Source organism: Phycomyces blakesleeanus, assembly GCF_001638985.1.
Source record: "Phycomyces blakesleeanus NRRL 1555(-) unplaced genomic scaffold PHYBLscaffold_7, whole genome shotgun sequence".
Lineage (NCBI taxonomy): Eukaryota > Fungi > Mucoromycota > Mucoromycetes > Mucorales > Phycomycetaceae > Phycomyces > Phycomyces blakesleeanus.
This window is the reverse complement of record NW_017265140.1, coordinates 2,819-25,222: the sequence shown is the minus strand read 5'-3', so window position 1 is coordinate 25,222 and position 22,404 is coordinate 2,819. Positions and strand designations below refer to the sequence as shown.

The following is a 22,404-nucleotide window of genomic DNA, read 5'->3' as shown; positions in this document are numbered from 1 at the left end:
TACACATGGGTTGTTTGCACCACAAATTGATAATATCAGTTTACAAAAAAAAGACTTTTGTTTGTAGGAAGTCGTAGGCTCTAATTTACCAATGAGCCTCTACACAGTCTACAAGAAGACATAAAAAGCAAACCACCTTATACTCTATATTTTATAATGGTACAGCCAAGATATCGGTGGACAAGCTGGTTTGTGCGTCTATATGTGAAGAAAGACTGGGATGTATACACTGCACATATACACCTTGGAGACAGGTATTTAACCCCCAACAAAAAAAGAAAAAATGCCCTTAGTAAATTGGTGTAAAGAAGTAAAAAAGAAAAAAAAAATGGGAAAATTTAAATTAATATCATAATTTTAATTAATAAATCTGAAACAAAGACTTCAAGTATGCTATTTAATGGAACACATAAAAAGTATCCTATGTATTTTTCTTTTCTCTTAAAGGGCAATATAAAATATCATGACATATATTACACAGCCGTCCATTTCAAGAGTGTCTGCCAAAGTCATTGCCTTTTTTTTTGGAAAAAAGATTGTGGCTTTATTTGTACTCCACTCTTTGCTTCCAGCGTATGCTTGTAATGTCAGAATATAGGACGGCTTTCTTCATATAAACGTTTATACAAGCTGATATTCTGTTATGTAGAGCATATATAGATATATAGCTATTCTATAATGTCTCTTATGCTAAATAATATTCTCTTTTCTTTAAAAAAAATATCTCTAACTTTTGAACACTCCAAATTGATGCCTTTTGGAGTGTCTGGTTTATGTATTCAACTAAAAAAAAAATTGTACTTTTAGAAACAACTCGTATTTTTGCTATTGGGCATTTAAAGAGCTTATTGAAGTGGTGCAAGTTTCCCGAATTTCAGGGTTCTATGCTTTTTGAGAGTGAAAAAATCGGATATTTTGATCAAAATTCGAGTAATTGTAATATAATAAACCTCGAAGAGGTGGATCACAATGTGTCTCACCAGGTTACTTAAAGCCAAAAAAAAAACATTGCTTATTTGATTCGATTTTTAATTTTCTATAATTGAAAAGCTATGATTACCATTGGTGTGCATTTGCATATGCTTGTAGAAATCTTAAAAAATATCATTTCCAGTACACTCATATTTAATCGACCATAGAAAAGGTTCATTTATACAAAGGCTCCGTGCTTCAAACTAAAATAGTCTCAAGCGAACCAAAGCTAGACTATGAACCTCAAAGTAATAAGTGGAATCATACTATACAGTACTGTAGCGCATTATATTGTATTACAAAACAAAAGTTATAAATCAAAGCCTTTAATCCAACAGAGTATTATTTCTAGGTTATTCGTGCATCCAGTTGAGTTTGGTATACAAGCGCAAAATATCAAAAGCACTAGATCCTATAAATCGATAATTAGTAATCGATAGCGTCTTGCTCCCAACCAAACAAAACCTATACATTCAGTAGCAGTAGATTGTCTCTTTGCTTTCATATTGTGCCGTCAGTCAGTCCGAGCAATAACAGAAAAAAATAGTAAATAAGCAGAGCCTTTAAAAGGTGATTTATATATATGTAATAGCCATTTTACTAGCTTGATCTATCTGTGACCAGGCTAGCACAATTGCAAGCACCACTACTTTTTCATGGTGTATAATGTAACTTATATAAATAATTATAATTATCGATAGAATGGTGTATATTTGAACACATATAAATGTAAAGTGTTTCAGGCAGTTGGGTTATTCTGTATTAATTTCTCGGTTGGATTATGATTGGTTTATAAAGTAGTACAAACCAAGGTCGATTGACAAACACTAGCCTAGACCCTATTCTTCTTTTTACTTTTATTTTACTCTAAGAACGATGCTTTAACTTGAGGTACCAACGACTTTCAATAGTCAGGCTGTCAATCCCTTCATACTGAAGCACTGAAAGTACTTTTATTTCAAGAAAGTATTCCTACACTTTGTGTTTATTAACTCAAGACACTGGTGAAAAAGCTAGAAGAAAAATGGAAGTCTTTCACACGAAAGAAAAGAAAAGATATAAGCAGCAATTTTTTTTGGGGGTGCTTCTTAAACTAATAAAGTCACAGCATGTGAAACAAACAAATAAATATACACAAGACTTTAATTAAAGCTTTATAATCAACACAACTTTATAATTCTTTATTGTAGTTTAACGTCTAGTCGATTAATACTTTGTATATCAGTAGTACAGCTAAAATGAACACAGAGGCATATATAGTGTCTCGACAAGTGGCTATTCAAAAGCATAAGCCTTGTTAACAGAATTACAACAGAAAGTAGAATAAAAAAGGGGATGGGGGTCCATAGCAACTGAATAATTTGACATGCATATAGTCCACCAATCGGAAGACATCATTTAAATGTTTTCATGCTAAAGTAAAGTCTGGACCACTATTGCTACTATGCTCCTCTAAGCCCCATGACACATGTGATGCTGCACGAACAGCACGGACCTTATGTGACATAAAAAGAACTAAAACAAAAAAAGAGGCAAAACAAAAAAACAAAAAGTAAAACAAGTGCCTGCACAGCATGTCCTTCAGAATATAAGTGATACTTCTTTAAAACCCAAAACCCATATTTTAAGCATAGATATTAAATAAAGAAGTAAAATAGTAATAATATATACATGTTGTCAAAGCTAAAAGATAAAAGAAAACCGAAAAAGGAATAAGAAAAAAACCGAATTTTATAATATATTATCAAACTATCATAATAAAAATAATAAAAAAAGAACAGCAACTCATGATTGAGACGTCATGAGTTTTATAAAAAAAAAACCTATCCAAACAGAATGCGTCAAAACAACTCTCTTTCACATACTATTAATACTTTATACACTTCTTTACTGCTCTCTCACAAACTGCTTTAATCAACATAGACGTTAAAGACGAATCATGACCAATACAAATCTATTTTGCTAGTCAAATCTCAGGATTTTATCATATGTAAAACAGTCAGTAGCAAGATATAAGACAATACGTCAAAACTAGTACACAGCAAAAATGAAATACTGAGGTCCAACACTGGTTTGACCATCAATCCATCCAAAGCCTATTCACATTCAGAAACAAGAGATAAACTGACAGGACTTACTATATTTCAAGGAGTATATGATATTCATCAAAGACACACATTGTGAAGATTATATTTGTCTAGTCTTTTGACAAACAAGGTCAACAATAAAAAATAAGATCTCCATCCAGGCCTACAGGTATATAAAGGCTCGTTGATTAATCATTCACTGTCTTTGATATTTCTGTAGGGACTTTTCAGGCAAAGTCAAGCAATCAAGAACAGGTTTTCATCCAGGGCCACAGGTACACCAAGACTCGAGGAGCATATGCTCATTGTCTTTTGTATGCTTCTAGTGCCTTCTGTCCAGGTCAAGCATCAGGGATCCAATCAGAGTCCACGGTTATCAGGTGTATCAAAACTCGATGAGCAGTTACTCACTTGTTATTGTATATTTGTAGTATCCATTCCGTCCAGGTCAAGCTTCAAGGTTCAGGTCGAGGTCCACGGCTTTCAGGTATATCAAAACTAGATGAGCAGTTACTCACTTGTTTTTGTATATTTGTAGTATCCATTCCATCCAGGTCAAGCTTCAAGGTTCAGGTCAAGGTCCACGGTTTTCAGATCGAGGTCCACGGTTTCAGGTATATCAAAACTAGAGGAGCAGTTACTCACTTGTTTTTGTATATTTGTAGTATCCAATCCATCCAGGAAAAGCATCAATGTTCCGATCTCCCAGCTATGGTCATAGGTATAACAAAACCATATGCGCATTTACTCACTAGCTTTTATCTATTACTAGTGTCAGCCATCCAGGTCAAGTGTGAAGGACCCGATTTCCCAGCAATGGGTATAGGTATAACAAATCGTTGTGGGAATATACTCACTAGTTTTAATATATTTATAATGTTTAGCCATCGATGTTAGGCGTCAAGGTTCTGATCTTCCAGCCATGGTTCTAGGTATATCAAAACAATATGGAAATATGCTCAATGGTTTTATTATGTTTTTAGTGTTCAGTCATTCAGGTCAATCAACAAGATTCTGATCTCCTGGCCATGGTTATAGGTATAACCGAACGTTATGGGAATATAATCACTAGTTTTAATATATTTCTAGTGTTTAGCCATCTATGTCAAGCGTCCAGGTTCCGATCTCCCAACCATGTTTACAGGTATAACAAAACGTTATGCGCATTTACTCGTATGCTTTTATCTATTACTAGTGTTCAGCCATCTAGGTCAAGTGTCAAGGTTCCGATTACCCACCCATGGTTAAAGGTATAAAAAACATTATGGGCATATATTGACTAGTTTTTATATTTATTTGTGAACTCCAGCCATCCGTGTCAAGCGTCAAGGACCCAATCGCCCATCCATGGTTATAGGTATAAAAACATTATGAGCATATACTCATTAGTTTTTATATTTATTTAAGTCTCCAGCCATCCATGTCAAGCATCAAGAACCCGATCCCCTGTCCATGGTTATAGGTATAAAAACATTATGGGCAAATACTTACTAGCTTTTATCTATTTCTAGTCTCCAGTCATCAATGTGAAGCAGCAAGGACCCGATCAACTGTCAATGGTTATAGGTAAAAAAAACCATTAGGGACATATACACACTAGCTTTTATCTATCTCTAGTCTCCAGTTATCCAAGACAAGCATCACGGTTTCGATCTCCCAGCTATGGTTATAGGTATAACAATACATTATGCGCATTTACTCACTAGCTTTATTATAGTTCAAGTCTCCAGCCATCAAGGACAAGCATCAAGGTTCCGATCTACCAGCTATAGTTATAGGTATAACAGAACGTTATGCGCATTTACTCACTAGCTTCTATCTAGTACTAGTGTTCAGTCATCTAGGTCAAGTGGCAAGGACCCAATCGCCTGGCCATGGGTAGAGGTATAACAAAACGTTGTGGGAATACACTCACTAGTTATAATATATTTATAGTGTTCAGCCATCGATATCAGGCGTCAAGGTTGCGATCTTCCAGCCAAGGTTATAGGTATAACAAAACATTATGGAAATATACTCAATGGTTTTATTATGTTTTTAGTGTTCAGTCATCCAGGTCAATCAACAGAATTCTGATCTCCCGTCAATGGTTATAGGTATAACAAAACGTTATGGCAATATACTCACTATTTTAAATATATTTCTAGTGTTCCGCCAATCATGTCAAGTGTCCAGGTTCCCATCTCCCTGCCATGGTTATAGATGTAAAAAATCATTAGGGACATATACTCACTAGCGTTAATATATGTCTAGTGTTCAGTCATCCAGATCAAGCATCTAGGTTCTGATTGCCAATCCATGGTTATAGGTATAAAACAACATTATGGGCATATACTCACTAGTTTTAATATACTTCTAGTCTCTAGCCATCCAGGACAAGCATCAAGGTTCCAATCTCCCAGCTATGGCTATAGGTATAACAAAACGTTATGCGCATATACTCACTAGCATTAATATATGTCTAGTGTTCAGTCATCCAGATCAAGCATCCAGGTTCTGATCGCCAATCCATGGTTAAAGGTATAAAACAACATTATGGGTATATACTCACTAGTTTTAATCTAGTTCTAGTCTCCAGCCATCCAGGTCAAGCATCAAGGTTCTACTCGCCCGTCCATGGTGGTAGGTATAACAAAATGTTATGTGCATATATTCACTAGCTTTAATATATTTCTAGTGTTCAGCCATCCAGGTCAAGCATCAAGGTTCCGATCGCCCATCAAAGATTATAGTTATAAAAACATTATGGGCCTATACTCACTAGCTTTAATATTTTTCTAGTGTTCAGTTATCCAGGTCAAGCATCAAGGACCCTATCGCCTGCCCATGGTTATAAGTACAAAAACCATTATGTGCATATACACATTTTTTTAATCTAGTTCTAGTCTCCAGCCATCCAGGTCAAGCATCAAGATTCTGATCGCCCGTGCATGGTGATAGGTATAACAAAATGGTATGGGCATATATTCACTAGATTTAATATATTTCTAGTTTTCAGCCATCCAGGTCAAGCATCATGGTTCCGATCGCCCGTCAATGGTTATAGGTATAAAAAAACATTATGGGCCTATACTCACTAGTTTTTATATTTATTTCTAGTGTTCAGTCATTCATGTCAAGCATCAAGGTTCCGATCACCCGTCCATGGTAATAGGTATAATAAAACGTTATTGCCATTTACTTACTAGTTTTTATATTCATTTCTAGCCTCCAGCAATTCAGGTCAAGCATGAAGGACCCGATCTCCCCTCCATGGTTATAGGTATAACAAAACGTTATGCGCATATACTCACTCACTTTAATATACTTCTAGTGTTCAGTCGTCCAAGTCAAGGTTCAAGGTTTCGACTGCCCATCCATGGTTATAGGTATATAAAAACATTATAGGCATATACTTACTAGCTTTGATATATTTCTAGTGTTCAGTCATTCATGTCAAGCATCAAGGTTCCGATCACCCATCCATGGTTATAGGTATAACAAATCGTTATTGTCATTTACTCACTAGTTTTGATATTTATTTCTAGCCTCCAGCCATTCAGATCAAGTGTCAAGGACCTGATCACCCCTCCATGGTCATAAGTATAAAACAACATTATGGGCATATACTCACTAGCTGCAATATACTTCTTGTGTTCAGTCATCCAGGTCAAGCATCAAGGTTCTGGTCTCCCCGCCATGGTTATAGGTATAAAAAAACATTATGGGCATATACTCACTAGATTTAATATATCTCCAGTCTCCAGCTATCCAGGTCAAGCATCAAGATTCCGATCTACCCGCCATGGGTATAGGTATAAAAAGCATTATGGGCATATACTCATTATTTTAATCTAGTTCTAGTCTCCGGCCATCCAGGTCGAGCTTCAAGGTGCTGATCTCCCGTTATATGGTTATAGATATAACAAAAATCGATGAGCAATCACACTCAGCTTTATTTATTTCTAGTGTTGAATCCACCAAGATCATGCTTCATGGATCCAGATTCAGTCCGTGGCTATAGGTATACAAAAACTCGATGAGCAATTACTCATTGGATTTTATATATTTCTAGTGTCTACTCATCCACGGAAATTATCGGGATCCGATTTTCATGAATTGTTATAGCTAACCAAGTTTCCTTTAAACCTTTACTTAAAACAAACTATACTCTTTATTTATACTTTCTTTTGATGGCAAAGCACGATGATCAAATATACATTCATTATGGAAGGTATACAAGTCGTTCTTGGCCATTACTAGCCTAGAAATATATATGACTATTGTTTTTACTCTCCAGGCCAAACAGCAAGGATCAAAACTCAAATTTGGGCTACAGGTAAACAAGTCTTCTTGAGCTTTTACTTACTGTCATTTATATATTTCTAGTGTTTTTTTTTCCTTAAAGTTCAAATATCAAAGATCTGATTTCAAATCAAGGTTACGGGTACACACTTTTCTCTCTGTCTTTACATGCTTTCTTTCGTATTGGCCTAGTGTGTTTACGATCTGGCTACACAATGAAAAAATTGTTTTCCTTCCAGTGCGACAGGTATATACATCTAGTTCGGCCTTTAGTTACTGTTGGCTTTATTTCTCTACTGGCTTCACAGTCCAAGCCAGCCATCATGGATCCTATATCCGTCCAGTGTTACAGGTATACACTTCTCTTTGGGATTTTACTTACTGTCGGTTTTAATTTTCTACTGTCCTTAAAGTCAAGGCCAACGACCAATCATCTGGTATCCGCCGAGAATTACAGATATAAAAATGTTATTGGGCCATTACTTATAATTGTTTTTGTTTCTCTAGTGTCCTTGCAGTCAAGGGTAACGAGCAAGAACCCGGTCTCCATATTGGGATATAGTGTTACACATATCTTTGATTTTTGACTTGCTGCAAACTGTATTTTTTCTCGTGACTTTACAGTCAAATTCAACACTCAAGGACCCGGTTTCCATCAAGTTTTACAGGTATACAAATCTGACAAGTGCTTTTCTTTAATGTGTCTTTTTTTTTTGTCAAGTGCCTTTACTGTCTATGCCAATGATTCCGAATCCGAGCCCTATCCAGAGTGACAGGTATACAAATATGTTTGCGTCTTTACTAACTTTTAGTTTTATATGTCTAGTGCCTATACGGTTTAGGCCGAAGAACTAGGACTTGATATTCATCCAGACTTGCAGATATATATTTTTCGTTGGGCCGTTGATTATTGGCTTTTTTTATCCGTCTATTGTTTTTACTGTCAAGGGCAACCATCAAGGATTCGATCTCCATCCAGTATGACAGGTATACACTTTTCTTTGGGTTTCTACTTATCGCTTGTTTTTTTTTGTCTAGTGTTTTCACCGCCCAGGTCGAAGAACAAGGATTTCTTCTTCATCCACGGTTACAGGTATACAATTCTCTTTTAGCCTTTGCATAACGCTTGTTTGATTTTTCTAATTTCATTAATGTCTATGCTAAATAATAAGCATCTACTCTCCATCTAAGGCCATAGGTTTAAAAAATATTTTTAAGTATTATTTTACTATTTATTAATTAATTAATTATTATTTTTTAATTTTACACAGCCAAGGCCAATCGATCCAGGTTTACTGTCCTCTAGGGTAACAAGTATATGTACATACCTGATCGTTTACTTACTGCTTGTTGTTTCGAGTAATTTTTATTTAGTCAAACTGAATTACCAAAGTTTTACTATCTACCTAGTGCCCGAGGTATACAGGTCTCATTTAGTACTCACGTATCACTTATTATTCTGTCTAGCTTTTTTATAGTTTAAGCCAGCAATCGGGTTTTTAATCTCCATTAAGGATTAAAGGTATACATGACTATGTGAACCTTTACTTACTAGCTATTATATTTTCTAGTCTTTTTACAGGAAAGGCCCACAATTAATATGAGTTGTTTATCCGGGGGGGACAGGTATACAAATCTGCCAAAAAATCTACTTACTATATATTTGCATAATGTTTTTACAGCCGAAGCCAACGATCAAAGCTTTGATATTCTTTTGGGCTCACAGGTATAAAAGTCTCTTTGACTTTTTAGGTACTATCAGTTGTTTTGTTCTAACCCTTTCTTCTCCGTAGCAAGCGTTCAATGCTCAGCTCTACATCAAAGGTCGCAGGTATACAAGAATCTTTAAGCAATTTACTAAAAAATTAGATTTTCCTAGCGTTTACATAGTCAAGGCGAAATGATCATGTTCTTTCTATCCATTCAAGGTTCTAGGTACACACGCACATTTTAGCATTTATTCTTCACTGGTTGAATCTTTTTAATCTTTGACAGTCCATGCCGAGAATCAAGGTCGCACTTCAAAAAATAGGGTTAAGGTATACATGCCTTTTTAAGCATTTACTTACTACTAGTTGCTTTATTCAGACTTTATACAGTCGAGACCAAAGATCAAGAGCCCGATTTCCGCATAGATTTACAGGGATACAAGTGGCTTTCTTTACCCATTAACATATTGATAGCTGTTTGAAGCAGTCTTTTTACAGTTCAATTCAACAGTCAAGGTTCAAATCCCCGTCAAAAATCACTGATATACTGCCACTTTTTAGTATTTACTTACTGCCAATTGTGTTTCTTTAGTCTACTCACAGAAAAGGCCAACAATCAAGATGCCACTCTCCTTCTTGGATGTTAGGTATACCAGTATCTTTGGGTATTTACCTATTACCAGCTTTAGTTCGGTAGTCTTTTCACAATTGAGGCCAACACCCAAGATTCCATAGTTCATGCAGGGTTACTGGTATATATACCTCTTTGAGCATTTGCTTGGTGTCTGCTATATTTGTCTAGTCTTTTCATAGTCAAGGCTACTAATTGAGATTCCGCTGCTCATCTAGGGTAAAAGGTATATATGCTTTTTTTTTTAATAGTTAATCATTGCTTATTGAAATTGTCTAATAATTTTACAGTCAACGCTGATGATCAAGTTTCTGCTATTCGTCGAGGTAACAGGCGTACACCCTCCTTTGAATATCTTTCTGTCATCCATCATATTTATCTAGTCATACCATAGTCCACACCAAGGTTCAAGAGTTTAGTCTCCACCCAGGTTCACAGACATTCAAGTATAATTGTCCTTTTAGGACTGCCGGCTGCTATTGCCTATTGCTTTTAATATATAGGTCAAGGGATAAATTTCCTACTCTCAACCATGAGCCACAGGTATCACCGTTTATTTTGAACATTTATTTATTATCGATTACATTTGATTAGTATTTTAAATCCGAGTCCAACGATCAAGCTTCAGCTTTCCGGGAAGGGTTGAAGATATCCATGTATCTTTGATTTTTTTAATATCGACTGAATTTCTCTGGCGTTTGCACATTCAAGTCCATTGATCAAGTCTTTGGTCGTTATCAAGTTTCCACTTAACATTATTGGGTAAAGGTATATAAGATTCTTAGATTACTTTTTTACAGCCAATGACATTTATCAAGCGTTTTTAGAGTCCTGGTCAACGATCAAGAGCCTGCTATTAATTCAACGTCTTAGATATATAAGTGTATTTAAATATTACTTTACTACTGATTCTATCTATTTAATCTTTTTTTTTTCTTTTTCTTTTTTACATTCTATGCTAGCCCTCACGGCTCTAGTCTCCATCAAGGCTTATAGACATACAAGGTTTTTTTATTGGAATATGTTCTTACTATCAGTTTTAATTTTTCTAGTAATTTCACAGTTCATACCAACGATTAGGCGTCCGATTTCCATCCAGGGCTACAGGCATACATCTTTATTACACCATTTACTTACAGCCTGTTTTATATGTCCAGAATCTTCACAGCTCATGTCAACAGTCACGGTTTTGACCTACATCTCCAACCATAGGTATATATATATTTCCGAGAATTTACTTACTATTAGGTGTATTTTTCTAGTGTTTTCATAGTAAAGACCAACGATTAATATTCCGACATTTTCCTACAGTCATAGACATACAAGTCTCTTTGAGCCTTTAGTTACTTTAAGCTGTATATTCCCATACTTTTTACGGCAAAAACCAGCTATCAAGGTTTCACTCTCCATAAAAATCCTCAGGTATACAAAGCTCTTTAAATATTTTCTTACTATCAATTAGATTATTCTAGTGTTTACACAGTCAAAGCCAAACTATAAAGCCTCTGTTGCCCGTCCAAGTTCTCCAGTATATATATATATATATTGAGCATCTACTTACTGGTTGTTGTTTTTAGTTATCTTGACATAGTCAAAACCAACGATTAAGGTTTCACCATACATCCAGGGTATGAGATACACATGTCTCGTTTAGTATTTAGCTATCAACTATTATTTTGTCTAGCTTTTTTTTTTATATATTTTAAGCCAACGATCAAGTTTTGAGTATTTATTCATGATCACAGGTATATATTTCTTTTTGAACATATACTTATTGTTGGCTTTCTTTTTTTAGTCTATTTACCACCAGGGCGAACGATCAATATTCCGCTGCCCATTTTGGGCTATATGTATACATGACTCTTTAAGCAGTTAATACTTGTCGCTTTTATTTGTCTAGTCTTTTAATCGCCAAGTCCAAAATTTATGGCTCTGCTCTACATCATGGGCCGTAGGTATACAAGTCTCTTTGTGAATCTATTCACTGATGGTTATAAATACTTATAATTTCACAGTTGGTGTCAAAGATCATTGTCTAACTCTTATTCATATGTTACAGGTATACATTGTTTAGTTGCCCATTTTTCTTTGAATGATGCTTGTATTTGCTTATTTTTTTTTCTCTTCGTAGTTTAGGTCAATTATCATGGTTCTATTCTTTATTAAGGATTAAAGACATAGGAGGGGTTTTTAAAATTTTCTCACTGAAAATTGTATTTACTAATTTTTTTTACAGCCGATACCAGGTATCAGTATTCTACTCTCTTTTGTGGGCCACAGCTATATTTGTCTTTTTTTTATTTGTCTTTTTTTACTATTTCGACAGCAAAACCCAACGCTAAAAAACTCAATCTCTATCAAGGGTTACAGGTATACCAGTTTCTTTGGATATATTACTACAAATTATTTTTGTATATTATTTTAAACAGACAAGCCCAACGATCAAGATTTCGGGCTCGAGTATCATATACCTGCATATGTATTTGTTTCAATAACTACTTTATGCTGTTTCTATAGGACCTTACAGTCATATTTAATGCTAAACATTAAAACTTTAGTTTTAGGTATGGATTCTAGGTATACAACAATTTTTGACCACTCAGTACTACTTGCTTTATATAAGAAGTATATGTGTAGTTGAAGCCAAATAATTTAAGCTGGTTAAAGATATAAAAGGCTTTTGAGAAATTCACCGACACCTATATCTTTTTTATGTATTTGATATCAAGGATCAAGTAACAAATTTGTGCTCCCCATCATTGTTTAAAGATATACAAGTATTTTTTAAATTATTTCTTTTATTAATGTTTTCATTTCAGTAGTGTATTTCCAATTGATTTAAAGGATCAAGTTTTTGCCTCCATTATAGACTAAACGTATACAGTGCTATTTGAAAATTTAAATAACGTAATTTGCTTTCGTCTAGTACTCACAGTCAAGACAAGTATCAGAGCTCCACGTTTCCTCATAGGATAGAAGTGAACAAGACTCTCTGAACATTTAATTACTGCCTCTTTTAACTACAGCTTGGCCTTACCGTACTTACATTCGCTACTTATCCTGTGGCTGCAAGGAATCGCATAACACTAGCATAACGTTATTACTGCTCATCATCTATCCCAATTAACAACATTAGCAACTCGGCATACTTTAGCTTATTTGTTAGTTTCGGGTATGTTTAATTCAGCCACTAGATTATCCACTGTATTGTATATCGCAGACCTCTGGATATATCCTCTCAGTATCCTCCTCATGCTAATATGAGCCACGAAACTGACCCCACTCAATCTCTAATATTCAATCATTATAGCTACCACCATCACTTTTGAAGCGCTAGTATCTAAATCAATAGCGTATTAACAGTTGAAGGTCAGCTATGCATACGTATATGGCTACTCACGGGGCTATCTTCGTCGTCCTCGTCGCCACCCAGGGAATATTCCCTGAACTAGACACCTTATTCGCCATTTATTTAACCTAATAGATCATACATACGCTCAATCAGCGTATCCAATGCCACACACTGGATATCCATATCGAGCGACCACTTCCAACTTATTCTTGATATTGAATTTGTCCTTAATCATATAGCAGTTCCATCTACATTAGACATTATAATATTCGAAGCTAAATCAGCTTTGGCTATTCTCTAGCTTTTTCGCCTTTAAATACATTACCTCCAATACATATTACAAAAAATATATTATGAATGGTTTCGTTCTCTGTGCAAATTTTGATATCTTTGTGTTGGTGTTGGTATGCCCAAAAAAAGAATTGAATATAGTGGTTGGCGGTGTCAATCTTGATAGCGTTTTAAAGTTGATGTTGGTACGTGTCAAAAAAAAAGAAATATGCTATGGTTGCTGGTGTCAGTTTTAATAGTGTTGTAAAGTTGGTGTCAATTCCAGTAAATTTGTAAAGTCAATGTAGGCATGGAGGTTTGACTGAGGATTCCCGAAAGGGATGAGGTATGTAAAAAGAAGATTCAAGGCATCGTTAAAAAGAATTTTTTTTTTATTCTCTTGTGGCTCAGTGAAGGTGATTTTTGATAGACAGTCCTCTCTGAAAAGTAAATATTTCATTATTAATTTTATTTTAATACGTTATACTATACTACACTATAACATAGTATATCTTTCTATAGGTTTAAGTATAGGTTGAACAACAACAAGGAAGAAATACTGAGTGGATCGTTGTAGAAAAGGTGCCCTAATCAAAAGAGGTAATGTATCAAAAAATGGAAGAACGGATATGGATACTGTGAACGTGTGCGTGGTTGTTGGCAGCTGCCTCTCCTCGGAGAATGAATTTGAAGAAGAAAGGAGAACGAAGTGTAGATGAGAGGAGCGAGAGGAAGAAGCAGAGGAGGCCCATATATGAAGTTTAATGAAAATGAATGAAGTATCTCTTTTTACCACGTTAAAAACACTTTTCCCATTTTATTATTTTGACAACTGATTCTCATCCCTATACGCCTAGTCAAATAAATATTATTTGACTCATCCTAACTATTGGAGTGCACATCTATTGTCTCGAGAACGTATCCTCTTGAAGTAGTTTACTGTCCATCGTTACCACACCTCCATTAAGAATATAGAACCTGTGCTAGATAGTAACCCGGGTGTAAAGACTGTCCAACTTGAATGGCCCTCCTCGCAGTAGTATTGTAATGAGTTACAATACCTCTTACAAGTACCCTATGTGTCAATACAAGACGCTAAAAGAGGGATTGTGATAAATCCCAAATGAAGAAAGAGGGGGTGTTAGGGGGTTTGTTTACGTCACAATTATTGTTACCATTGGCATGATGGTCGAAACCGAACCCACCACTCCCTACGTTTCAATATCAACAAGAACGCAAACCTCAAAGTGTAGATTAAATATTAATATTAATCATGAATAACAAATACAACGCTTCTGGGAATATCATCCTGCACACACATACAAACCAATTTACTCTATAACATAAACAGATATTGCTGAATTTGATATCTTATATTACATATATTACTATTGTATTGTATTTTATTTTGCCTTGTTTTAATAATATTACTAGACCGTTGATGCAGAATAATTGCCAATAAAACATGTTTGAGCAACTCTCTAGCACACGGAACAACTTACCTAAAGTCCCAGCGCTCAGCATCCAGTTCAACCCCTTTGATCCTCCCCTGTATCAAATATATGATTTTTTTACATATATAAAACATGACCGCGGACGGTTAAACGACACCAGTAAAATATGAATGACTCACCATTGATTTAACCTGTGGAATCTGGCAAGCTATTTACCTCAATAGCCGGGACCAAACATTTCTCAAATCGGCATTGGTACTACACCCAAGTTACATGCTAAAAACGGTTCCGTTCGTATCCTTCAACAATAGATCCTGTCAAGAGTGATCCGTGCACATATTTAATATCAGATATAGCAGCTATTATGCACCCATACACTCTCTCTCTGGATAAACCAGAAGATATTTGTAGTAAATCTACATTTTATTGGTATTGCTGTGTATCTTGGTCCCATGACCCAATCCTACTCAAGATTTTCATTTTTCTTCTACACTGATAATGTATTGCCTAGCTTTGTTAGTTTATCTTACTCTTCTTGTATTCACAGAGGGTTTATTTCATTCCTTCAAACCGCTTAACTTATCCAGATAGTTTATTATGTCAAAAGACACCAGTCCCCAGTACACCTACACAATTTTTTTATCTATTCGTCTCAACCGCAATGTCTCTGATAATATTGGGCGTTGAGTGATTGTTCAGGTGCACTAGTTAATCACACCAATGTTCAAATACGATTATATGTAATTTCAGATAACATTATCTCTTTATTATTGTCTTCTTTTTAGTAATCCACGGCCTATGAATTCTTTGCTTAAATCTATAGAAGCTTAAAAGATCTTGAGATCTCGTTTGGATCTCTCTGATTTCAATCCCATACGAAGAGCCAAATGATTTTCTCTTGTGACATCACACAATCGCAGCTCCATGATTTACTTCTTTTCTAAGATTCATCGGAATTTCTAGAAACAAAAAGGAAGAAAAAATTGACATGTTATTGCTTGATAAAAGTAGTTGTGCAAATTATTATTATATAAATATAACTTCTCTGTACATATATAATTCTTATAATGTAGAACGCCTTAACAAGCTATATATCATTCAAAAGTATAACAGTAAAATAAATAGATAAATTGAGAGTAAAAATAAAAGTAAAACAGGTTTCAGTCGGCATTTATAATATTTAATTTTTTTATTTTTTTTTCAAGAAATCAATATTTTACCAAAAAACAAATTCGTAAAATTCTACTTTTCTCAACTTCTACTGATTGTATCTGTATGCTTTTTGGTTCTATCGATAGCTAATAGAGAAGAGTAACAGAAAAGTGGTATTAGAGGCGCTTTGTCGGTCTTTAGAATTTTTCGGAGTTTGAATCATGCTACGATTAGATGGCCGCCGGGATTTGGTATAGTGGGCAGGTTGGTAGAAAATTAAAATGAATCGAATATTGCTGTCCGAGTAGAATATAATAACTATATATATATATTAGAAGAAAAAGAAAAATTGAATTAATCTATAAACAATGCATGTCTTTGCTCACATATTCATCTATGTGATAAAATGTCAGAACAAAAAAAAATTGGTGTAGACAGACTAAAAGTTCAAAAAAAGTGCAAAAGAAGAACAAATTTTAAGTCATATCATTGGGCAAGAGTTTTAATTAATTTTGGTCTTTTTTTGAGTTTTTAGTCTGTCCACACCAAGTGATCAAACATTTATCTCTAATTCTGAAAAAAAATTGTGACTACTTGCATATACAATAAAAAGTAAATATTAAAAATAGAAAAAATAATGAGAAAAATAAGAGGTAAAAATGCTATTGTCTTTAATTAATGCTTATTAATTAAAGACAAAAAAGGGAAAATATTAAATGATTTTTTTTTACTGTTAACTTGGTATTTAAACTATGAAGCAATCAAATCTATTGCTTTTTTGAGATTCTATCACTTGCTTTACCTTGATTAATATAAAAGTCAGATTTTGAAAATTTTTATCTTACTTTATTTTGTTGAGAGTCGCGACTGAAAATAATATGCTTGAATAAAGCAATAACTATTATAGTTTCTTTATTTAATATATTAATCATTTTATATGATTAGTATAAAAACATAACATTTGCCAGAACTATAAAGATAATACTAATCTATTAATTGTTCTCGAATAATACATGGAATAATTAATCACTCAAAAATATAATCTTACTAAAATATATAATTCTTACTAATTTTTTTTTTAAAAAAATTAAAAGATTCTATCATGATATATAAAACTAAAAAAAACCCAAACATATACTCTATTGAGAATTGAACGCCGGACCTGGCTTGAAGTAGTAACAGTGCTTACCACTTAACCTAAATATAAGTAAGTTAACAAAAAAAAATGTATATCTTTGACACAAATGTTGGTGCTTGCAAAATATGACATGGTTACTCTATTGCTCTGTCTAATGGTTTTCATGATATGTCTTTGATGTCACCGTACTTTTATAATATATATTATATTAGTAACTAATTTAGTTGAAAAATTAAAATATTATAATAAGCCTAATATATGTTTCTTTTTTTTAAAAATATAGGTTTGAGGATTATGTTGTGCATCTATAAAGAGAGATTACTATGGCAGGACTTTGTGTTAGACAATGGCTGTTTGGTCTAGAACTGGATATTTAAAGATATACTAAAAGTAAGAATTTTTAAAAATTATGTGTGATAGGATGGGATCATTTTCATTGAAGAAGGTGTTGAAGGTATAAGTATATAGATATCATGTGCATGCAAAAGTAAAAAGACAGTTCTGAGAATAGTAGTATATGTCACTTCAGATATAAAAGAACAGAGTATATGGGTTCCGAGTGCTGAAGTTTGATTATATGGTTATTATTTTTATTTTTATTTTTCAGTAGTGATAAAATAAGAAAGATAGTATGATTGGTATTGTAGACTTTGAAAGCAGTGTGAGGTTGTTGTTGGTACAGGGTTGAAAAAAGAAAAGAATAGAGTGGCGATGACTGTCGACTTTGAACGCAGTGCGAAGTTGTTGTTGGTACAGGGTTGAAAAAATGAAAAGAATAGAGTGGCGATGACTGTCGACTTTGAACGCAGTGCGAAGTTGTTGTTGGTACAGGGTTGAAAAAAGAAAAGAATAGAGTGGCGATGACTGTCGACTTTGAGAGCAGTGCGAAGTTGTTGTTAGTACAGGGTTGAAAAAAGAAAACAATAGAGTGGCGATGACTGTCGCTCTTTGAACGCAGTGCGAAGTTGTTGTTGGTACAGGGTTGAAAAAAGAAAACAATAGAGTGGCGATGACTGTCGCCTTTGAGAGCAGTGCGAAGTTGTTGTTAGTACAGGGTTGAAAAAAGAAAACAATAGAGTGGCGATGACTGTCGCCTTTGAACGCAGTGCGAAGTTGTTGTTGGTACAGGGTTGAAAAAAGAAAAGAATAGAGTGGCGATGACTGTCGCCTTTGAACGCAGTGCGAAGTTGTTGTTGGTACAGGGTTGAAAAAAGAAAACAATAGAGTGGCGATGACTGTCGCCTTTGAGAGCAGTGCGAAGCTTATAGGGACACGAAGGTTTGACCAAGGGCTTATTTTTTGTTAGAGCCGCATATACAGTGAACAGTCGTCAAAAAGATAAAATAAAGAGTATTTCATTTTTTATTTTATTTTTCAAAAGAGTGCGCTTCCTTTTCGTATTGCGTCGCTTTTGGTCCACTTTGAGTTGCAATACAATATGAATGACGATCCTCAACAGGAATGAAGATCCTCGACTGGGATGGCGGAATGTCGAAAGAAGATTCAAGCCATCGTTAAAATTTTTTTTTTGTTTTGGTTACAGCACAGTGAAGGGGTTTTGAATACATAGTCCTCTCTCAACGATTGTAAGTGAGTACCATACGGTCTTTAAACCTTCGTATGGGTAACAGTATCCCTGTCAATGGACCCTGCTATGATTCTTTCACTTGTGGGTACACAAAGGGTGTCTGCACCACCGATCAGTAATACCAGTTTACAAAAAAGTGCGTGCTGTCCGAATTGTCGATTAGAACCCTTAGTTTGTAAAAAGATATAAAAAGAAATAGACAATATCGTATATATTGTACCAGTGCAGCCAATTGACTGGTAGACAGATCCCCAAGTGTGTGCGTGTGTATTAAAGAGGGAAAAAAGGTAGGTGTAAGAGCTCATCTGAAATATACTAACAGATTATATATATATAGTCCTAGAGTAACTTTTAGTATATGAACACAATTCATTTTAAAATAATTTGATAATATATAGATATATATCAACTTGGATTAGACTTATAAATAAAAAGAAAATAAGAGATAAAGCGAATTAAAGGAAGTAGAGTGTTAATTGATCCATAAATATCCAGTGGATCAAACTGTTATAAAGATGTATTAAACCCCATATTGTTGCTTATAGCTCGGATCGGATTTAATTTTAATCAAAATCTTTTGCAGCCGAAATATATATATTCTTGCACAGAACTATTTAATAAACTGCTTGAGAAGTATATGGTACAAGCCAAAGATATCTATTTGTTTAAGTTGCTGTTTAAATAGTTTTAAATAAGAGTATATTTGAAAAATTGAATAGGAAATAAATGATACAAGCTATAGACATATTTCAGTCGAGTTACTATTTAAAAAATCGCAAAGAAATATATAATTATTGAATATAATAGTACCAGCCTTTTTCATTATTAAAATAAAGCCTTTTGGAATTAGATCAAAATAAGATATTGGAATTCATTATATATACTAATATATTAATATGAAATATCAAAAGGCTTGATTATTTGCACGAACAAAGATATAAACCAAAAAACACAAGCTATTAGTTAACTGTAGAGTATCGTGTATAAAGTATCAAAGTGCTTTGCTTTCTATTTTTGGTTGGTTTATTTTGATTTTCATATGATTCTATACTTTTTTTAGACAAAACAAACAAACTTACTTGGGCGGTTACCCAGGCTTTTTTTTTACGATAAACCTGTTATTTCATGCATGACCATCGCATCCGCACTACGGATGCGTTATTGGAATCGCATCCGCACTACGGATGCGTTATTAGAATCGCATCCGCACTACGGATGCGAAAACTTTATCTTTACCTTATTACTTTAGAGAAACCTTTGGATTACCAAATGCATTACCTCAAAACTATAAACGATTATAGTTTTTGCGATTTGTTAGAAAATAAACTTTTCCTCTCCCATATGACCACTGGTTATGGCACCCCCCACCCACAACGCCCCCTTTTCTCTCACACCTCAACTACAGACACAAATATGCCTCGGCTGCATACACACACTTTAAATATATCTATCTCAACTACCCACACACCGACTACCCACACATCGACTACTCACACATCGACTACTCACACATCGACTACTCACACATCGACTACCCACACATCGACTACCCACACACACATCTCTCTTATAATAAATTCATAACCTATATAAACATATAATAAATAATAAATCATATTTTATTTTAGTTATTTAAAGATATTAAAATAAATAAGATATGCGAGTAGGGAGAGACCAAGTTAATTTGTTTGAAGTGAAAGGGACAAGAAGAATGAGAGTACAGAGTATAAGAAATATATGTTTCTTTTTTTTAAAAATATAGGTTTGAGGATTATGTTGTGCATCTATAAAGAGAGATTACTATGGCAGGACTTTGTGTTAGACAATGGCTGTTTGGTCTAGAACTGGATATTTAAAGATATACTAAAAGTAAGAATTTTTAAAAATTATGTGTGATAGGATGGGATCATTTTCATTGAAGAAGGTGTTGAAGGTATAAGTATATAGATATCATGTGCATGCAAAAGTAAAAAGACAGTTCTGAGAATAGTAGTATATGTCACTTCAGATATAAAAGAACAGAGTATATGGGTTCCGAGTGCTGAAGTTTGATTATATGGTTATTATTTTTATTTTTATTTTTCAGTAGTGATAAAATAAGAAAGATAGTATGATTGGTATTGTCGGCTTTGAACGCAGTGCGAAGTTGTTGTTGGTACAGGGTTGAAAAAAGAAAAGAATAGAGTGGCGATGACTGTCGACTTTGAGAGCAGTGCGAAGTTGTTGTTGGTACAGGGTTGAAAAAAGAAAAGAATAGAGTGGCGATGACTGTCGACTTTGGGAGCAGTGCGAAGTTGTTGTTGGTACAGGGTTGAAAAAAGAAAAGAATAGAGTGGCGATGACTGTCGACTTTGAACGCAGTGCGAAGCTTATAGGGACACGAAGGTTTGACCAAGGGCTTATTTTTTGTTAGAGCCGCATATACAGTGAACAGTCGTCAAAAAGATAAAATAAAGAGTATTTCATTTTTTATTTTATTTTTCAAAAGAGTGCGCTTCCTTTTCGTATTGCGTCGCTTTCGGTCCACTTTGAGTTGCAATACAATATGAATGACGATCCCCAACAGGAATGAAGATCCTCGACTGGGATGGCGGAATGTCGAAAGAAGATTCAAGCCATGGTTAAAAAGATTTTTTTTTTGTTTTGGTTACAGCACAGTGAAGGGGTTTTGAATACACAGTCCTCTCTCAACGATTGTAAGTGAGTACCATACGGTCTTTAAACCTTCGTATGGGTAACAGTATCCCTGTCAATGGACCCTGCTATGATTCTTTCACTTGTGGGTACACAAAGGGTGTCTGCACCACCGATCAGTAATACCAGTTTACAAAAAAGTGCGTGCTGTCCGAATTGTCGATTAGAACCCTTAGTTTGTAAAAAGATATAAAAAGAAATAGACAATATTGTATATATTGTACCAGTGCAGCCAATTGACTGGTAGACAGATCCCCAAGTGTGTGCGTGTGTATTAAAGAGGGAAAAAAGGTAGGTGTAAGAGCTCATCTGAAATATACTAACAGATTATATATATATAGTCCTAGAGTAACTTTTAGTATATGAACACAATTCATTTTAAAATAACTTGATAATATATAGATATATATCAACTTGGATTAGACTTATAAATAAAAAGAAAATAAGAGATAAAGCGAATTAAAGGAAGTAGAGTGTTAATTGATCCATAAATATCCAGTGGATCAAACTGTTATAAAGATGTATTAAACCCCATATTGTTGCTTATAGCTCGGATCGGATTTAATTTTAATCAAAATCTTTTGCAGCCGAAATATATATATTCTTGCACAGAACTATTTAATAAACTGCTTGAGAAGTATATGGTACAAGCCAAAGATATCTATTTGTTTAAGTTGCTGTTTAAATAGTTTTAAATAAGAGTATATTTGAAAAATTGAATGGGAAATAAATGATACAAGCTATAGACATATTTCAGTCGAGTTACTATTTAAAAAATCGCAAAGAAATATATAATTATTGAATATAATAGTACCAGCCTTTTTCATTATTAAAATAAAGCCTTTTGGAATTAGATCAAAATAAGATATTGAAATTCATTATATATACTAATATATTAATATGAAATATCAAAAGGCTTGATTATTTGCACGAACAAAGATATAAACCAAAAAACACAAGCTATTAGTTAACTGTAGAGTATCGTGTATAAAGTATCAAAGTGCTTTGCTTTCTATTTTTGGTTGGTATATTTTGATTTTCATATGATTCTATACTTTTTTTAGACAAAACAA

General features: G+C 34.1%; 5 protein-coding genes across 5 annotated transcripts; all 5 read left to right on the top strand.

Moving 5' to 3' along the window:
- Positions 1 to 3,357: 3,357 nt before the first annotated feature.
- Positions 3,358 to 9,610, top strand: PHYBLDRAFT_186315 (hypothetical protein; the record flags this gene model as incomplete). The annotated part of the gene is made up of 39 exons (XM_018439219.1): positions 3,358 to 3,546; positions 3,614 to 3,673; positions 3,725 to 3,780; positions 3,815 to 3,885; positions 3,944 to 3,991; positions 4,050 to 4,097; positions 4,156 to 4,203; positions 4,369 to 4,416; positions 4,474 to 4,521; positions 4,578 to 4,625; positions 4,677 to 4,731; positions 4,883 to 4,943; positions 4,995 to 5,042; positions 5,101 to 5,148; positions 5,207 to 5,263; positions 5,313 to 5,367; positions 5,419 to 5,473; positions 5,525 to 5,579; positions 5,631 to 5,681; positions 5,737 to 5,790; positions 5,841 to 5,888; positions 5,945 to 5,999; positions 6,058 to 6,105; positions 6,166 to 6,206; positions 6,267 to 6,321; positions 6,380 to 6,420; positions 6,479 to 6,533; positions 6,594 to 6,740; positions 6,782 to 6,853; positions 7,008 to 7,062; positions 7,339 to 7,377; positions 7,447 to 7,695; positions 7,851 to 7,867; positions 8,065 to 8,119; positions 8,292 to 8,330; positions 8,615 to 8,650; positions 8,718 to 8,761; positions 9,026 to 9,069; positions 9,137 to 9,610. The coding sequence occupies 39 exons, from the start codon at positions 3,358 to 3,360 to the stop codon at positions 9,245 to 9,247; spliced, it is 2,454 nt and encodes an 817-aa protein (XP_018293231.1). The 3' UTR covers positions 9,248 to 9,610.
- A 792-nt stretch (positions 9,611 to 10,402) lies between these two features.
- Positions 10,403 to 11,713, top strand: PHYBLDRAFT_158347 (hypothetical protein). The gene is made up of 5 exons (XM_018433768.1): positions 10,403 to 10,451; positions 10,646 to 10,895; positions 10,995 to 11,105; positions 11,261 to 11,311; positions 11,479 to 11,713. Exons 2-4 carry the CDS (start codon positions 10,705 to 10,707, stop codon positions 11,289 to 11,291), a joined length of 333 nt encoding a protein of 110 aa, XP_018293230.1. The 5' UTR covers positions 10,403 to 10,451; positions 10,646 to 10,704; the 3' UTR covers positions 11,292 to 11,311; positions 11,479 to 11,713.
- A 1,675-nt stretch (positions 11,714 to 13,388) lies between these two features.
- On the top strand, positions 13,389 to 13,602 carry PHYBLDRAFT_158344 (hypothetical protein; the record flags this gene model as incomplete). The annotated part of the gene is given in 2 exon segments (XM_018433767.1): positions 13,389 to 13,511; positions 13,531 to 13,602. 2 exon segments carry the CDS (start codon positions 13,389 to 13,391, stop codon positions 13,600 to 13,602), a joined length of 195 nt encoding a protein of 64 aa, XP_018293229.1.
- Positions 13,603 to 17,760: 4,158 nt separating this feature from the next.
- Positions 17,761 to 18,514, top strand: PHYBLDRAFT_143456 (hypothetical protein; the record flags this gene model as incomplete). Its single annotated transcript, XM_018430988.1, has 5 exons — positions 17,761 to 17,799; positions 17,859 to 17,948; positions 18,008 to 18,097; positions 18,156 to 18,245; positions 18,431 to 18,514. 5 exons carry the CDS (start codon positions 17,761 to 17,763, stop codon positions 18,512 to 18,514), a joined length of 393 nt encoding a protein of 130 aa, XP_018293228.1.
- A 1,248-nt stretch (positions 18,515 to 19,762) lies between these two features.
- On the top strand, positions 19,763 to 21,209 carry PHYBLDRAFT_166456 (hypothetical protein; the record flags this gene model as incomplete). Its single annotated transcript, XM_018435419.1, has 5 exons — positions 19,763 to 19,988; positions 20,400 to 20,473; positions 20,537 to 20,570; positions 20,743 to 20,792; positions 21,126 to 21,209. The coding sequence occupies 5 exons, from the start codon at positions 19,763 to 19,765 to the stop codon at positions 21,207 to 21,209; spliced, it is 468 nt and encodes a 155-aa protein (XP_018293227.1).
- Between the last annotated feature and the right edge of the window lie 1,195 nt (positions 21,210 to 22,404).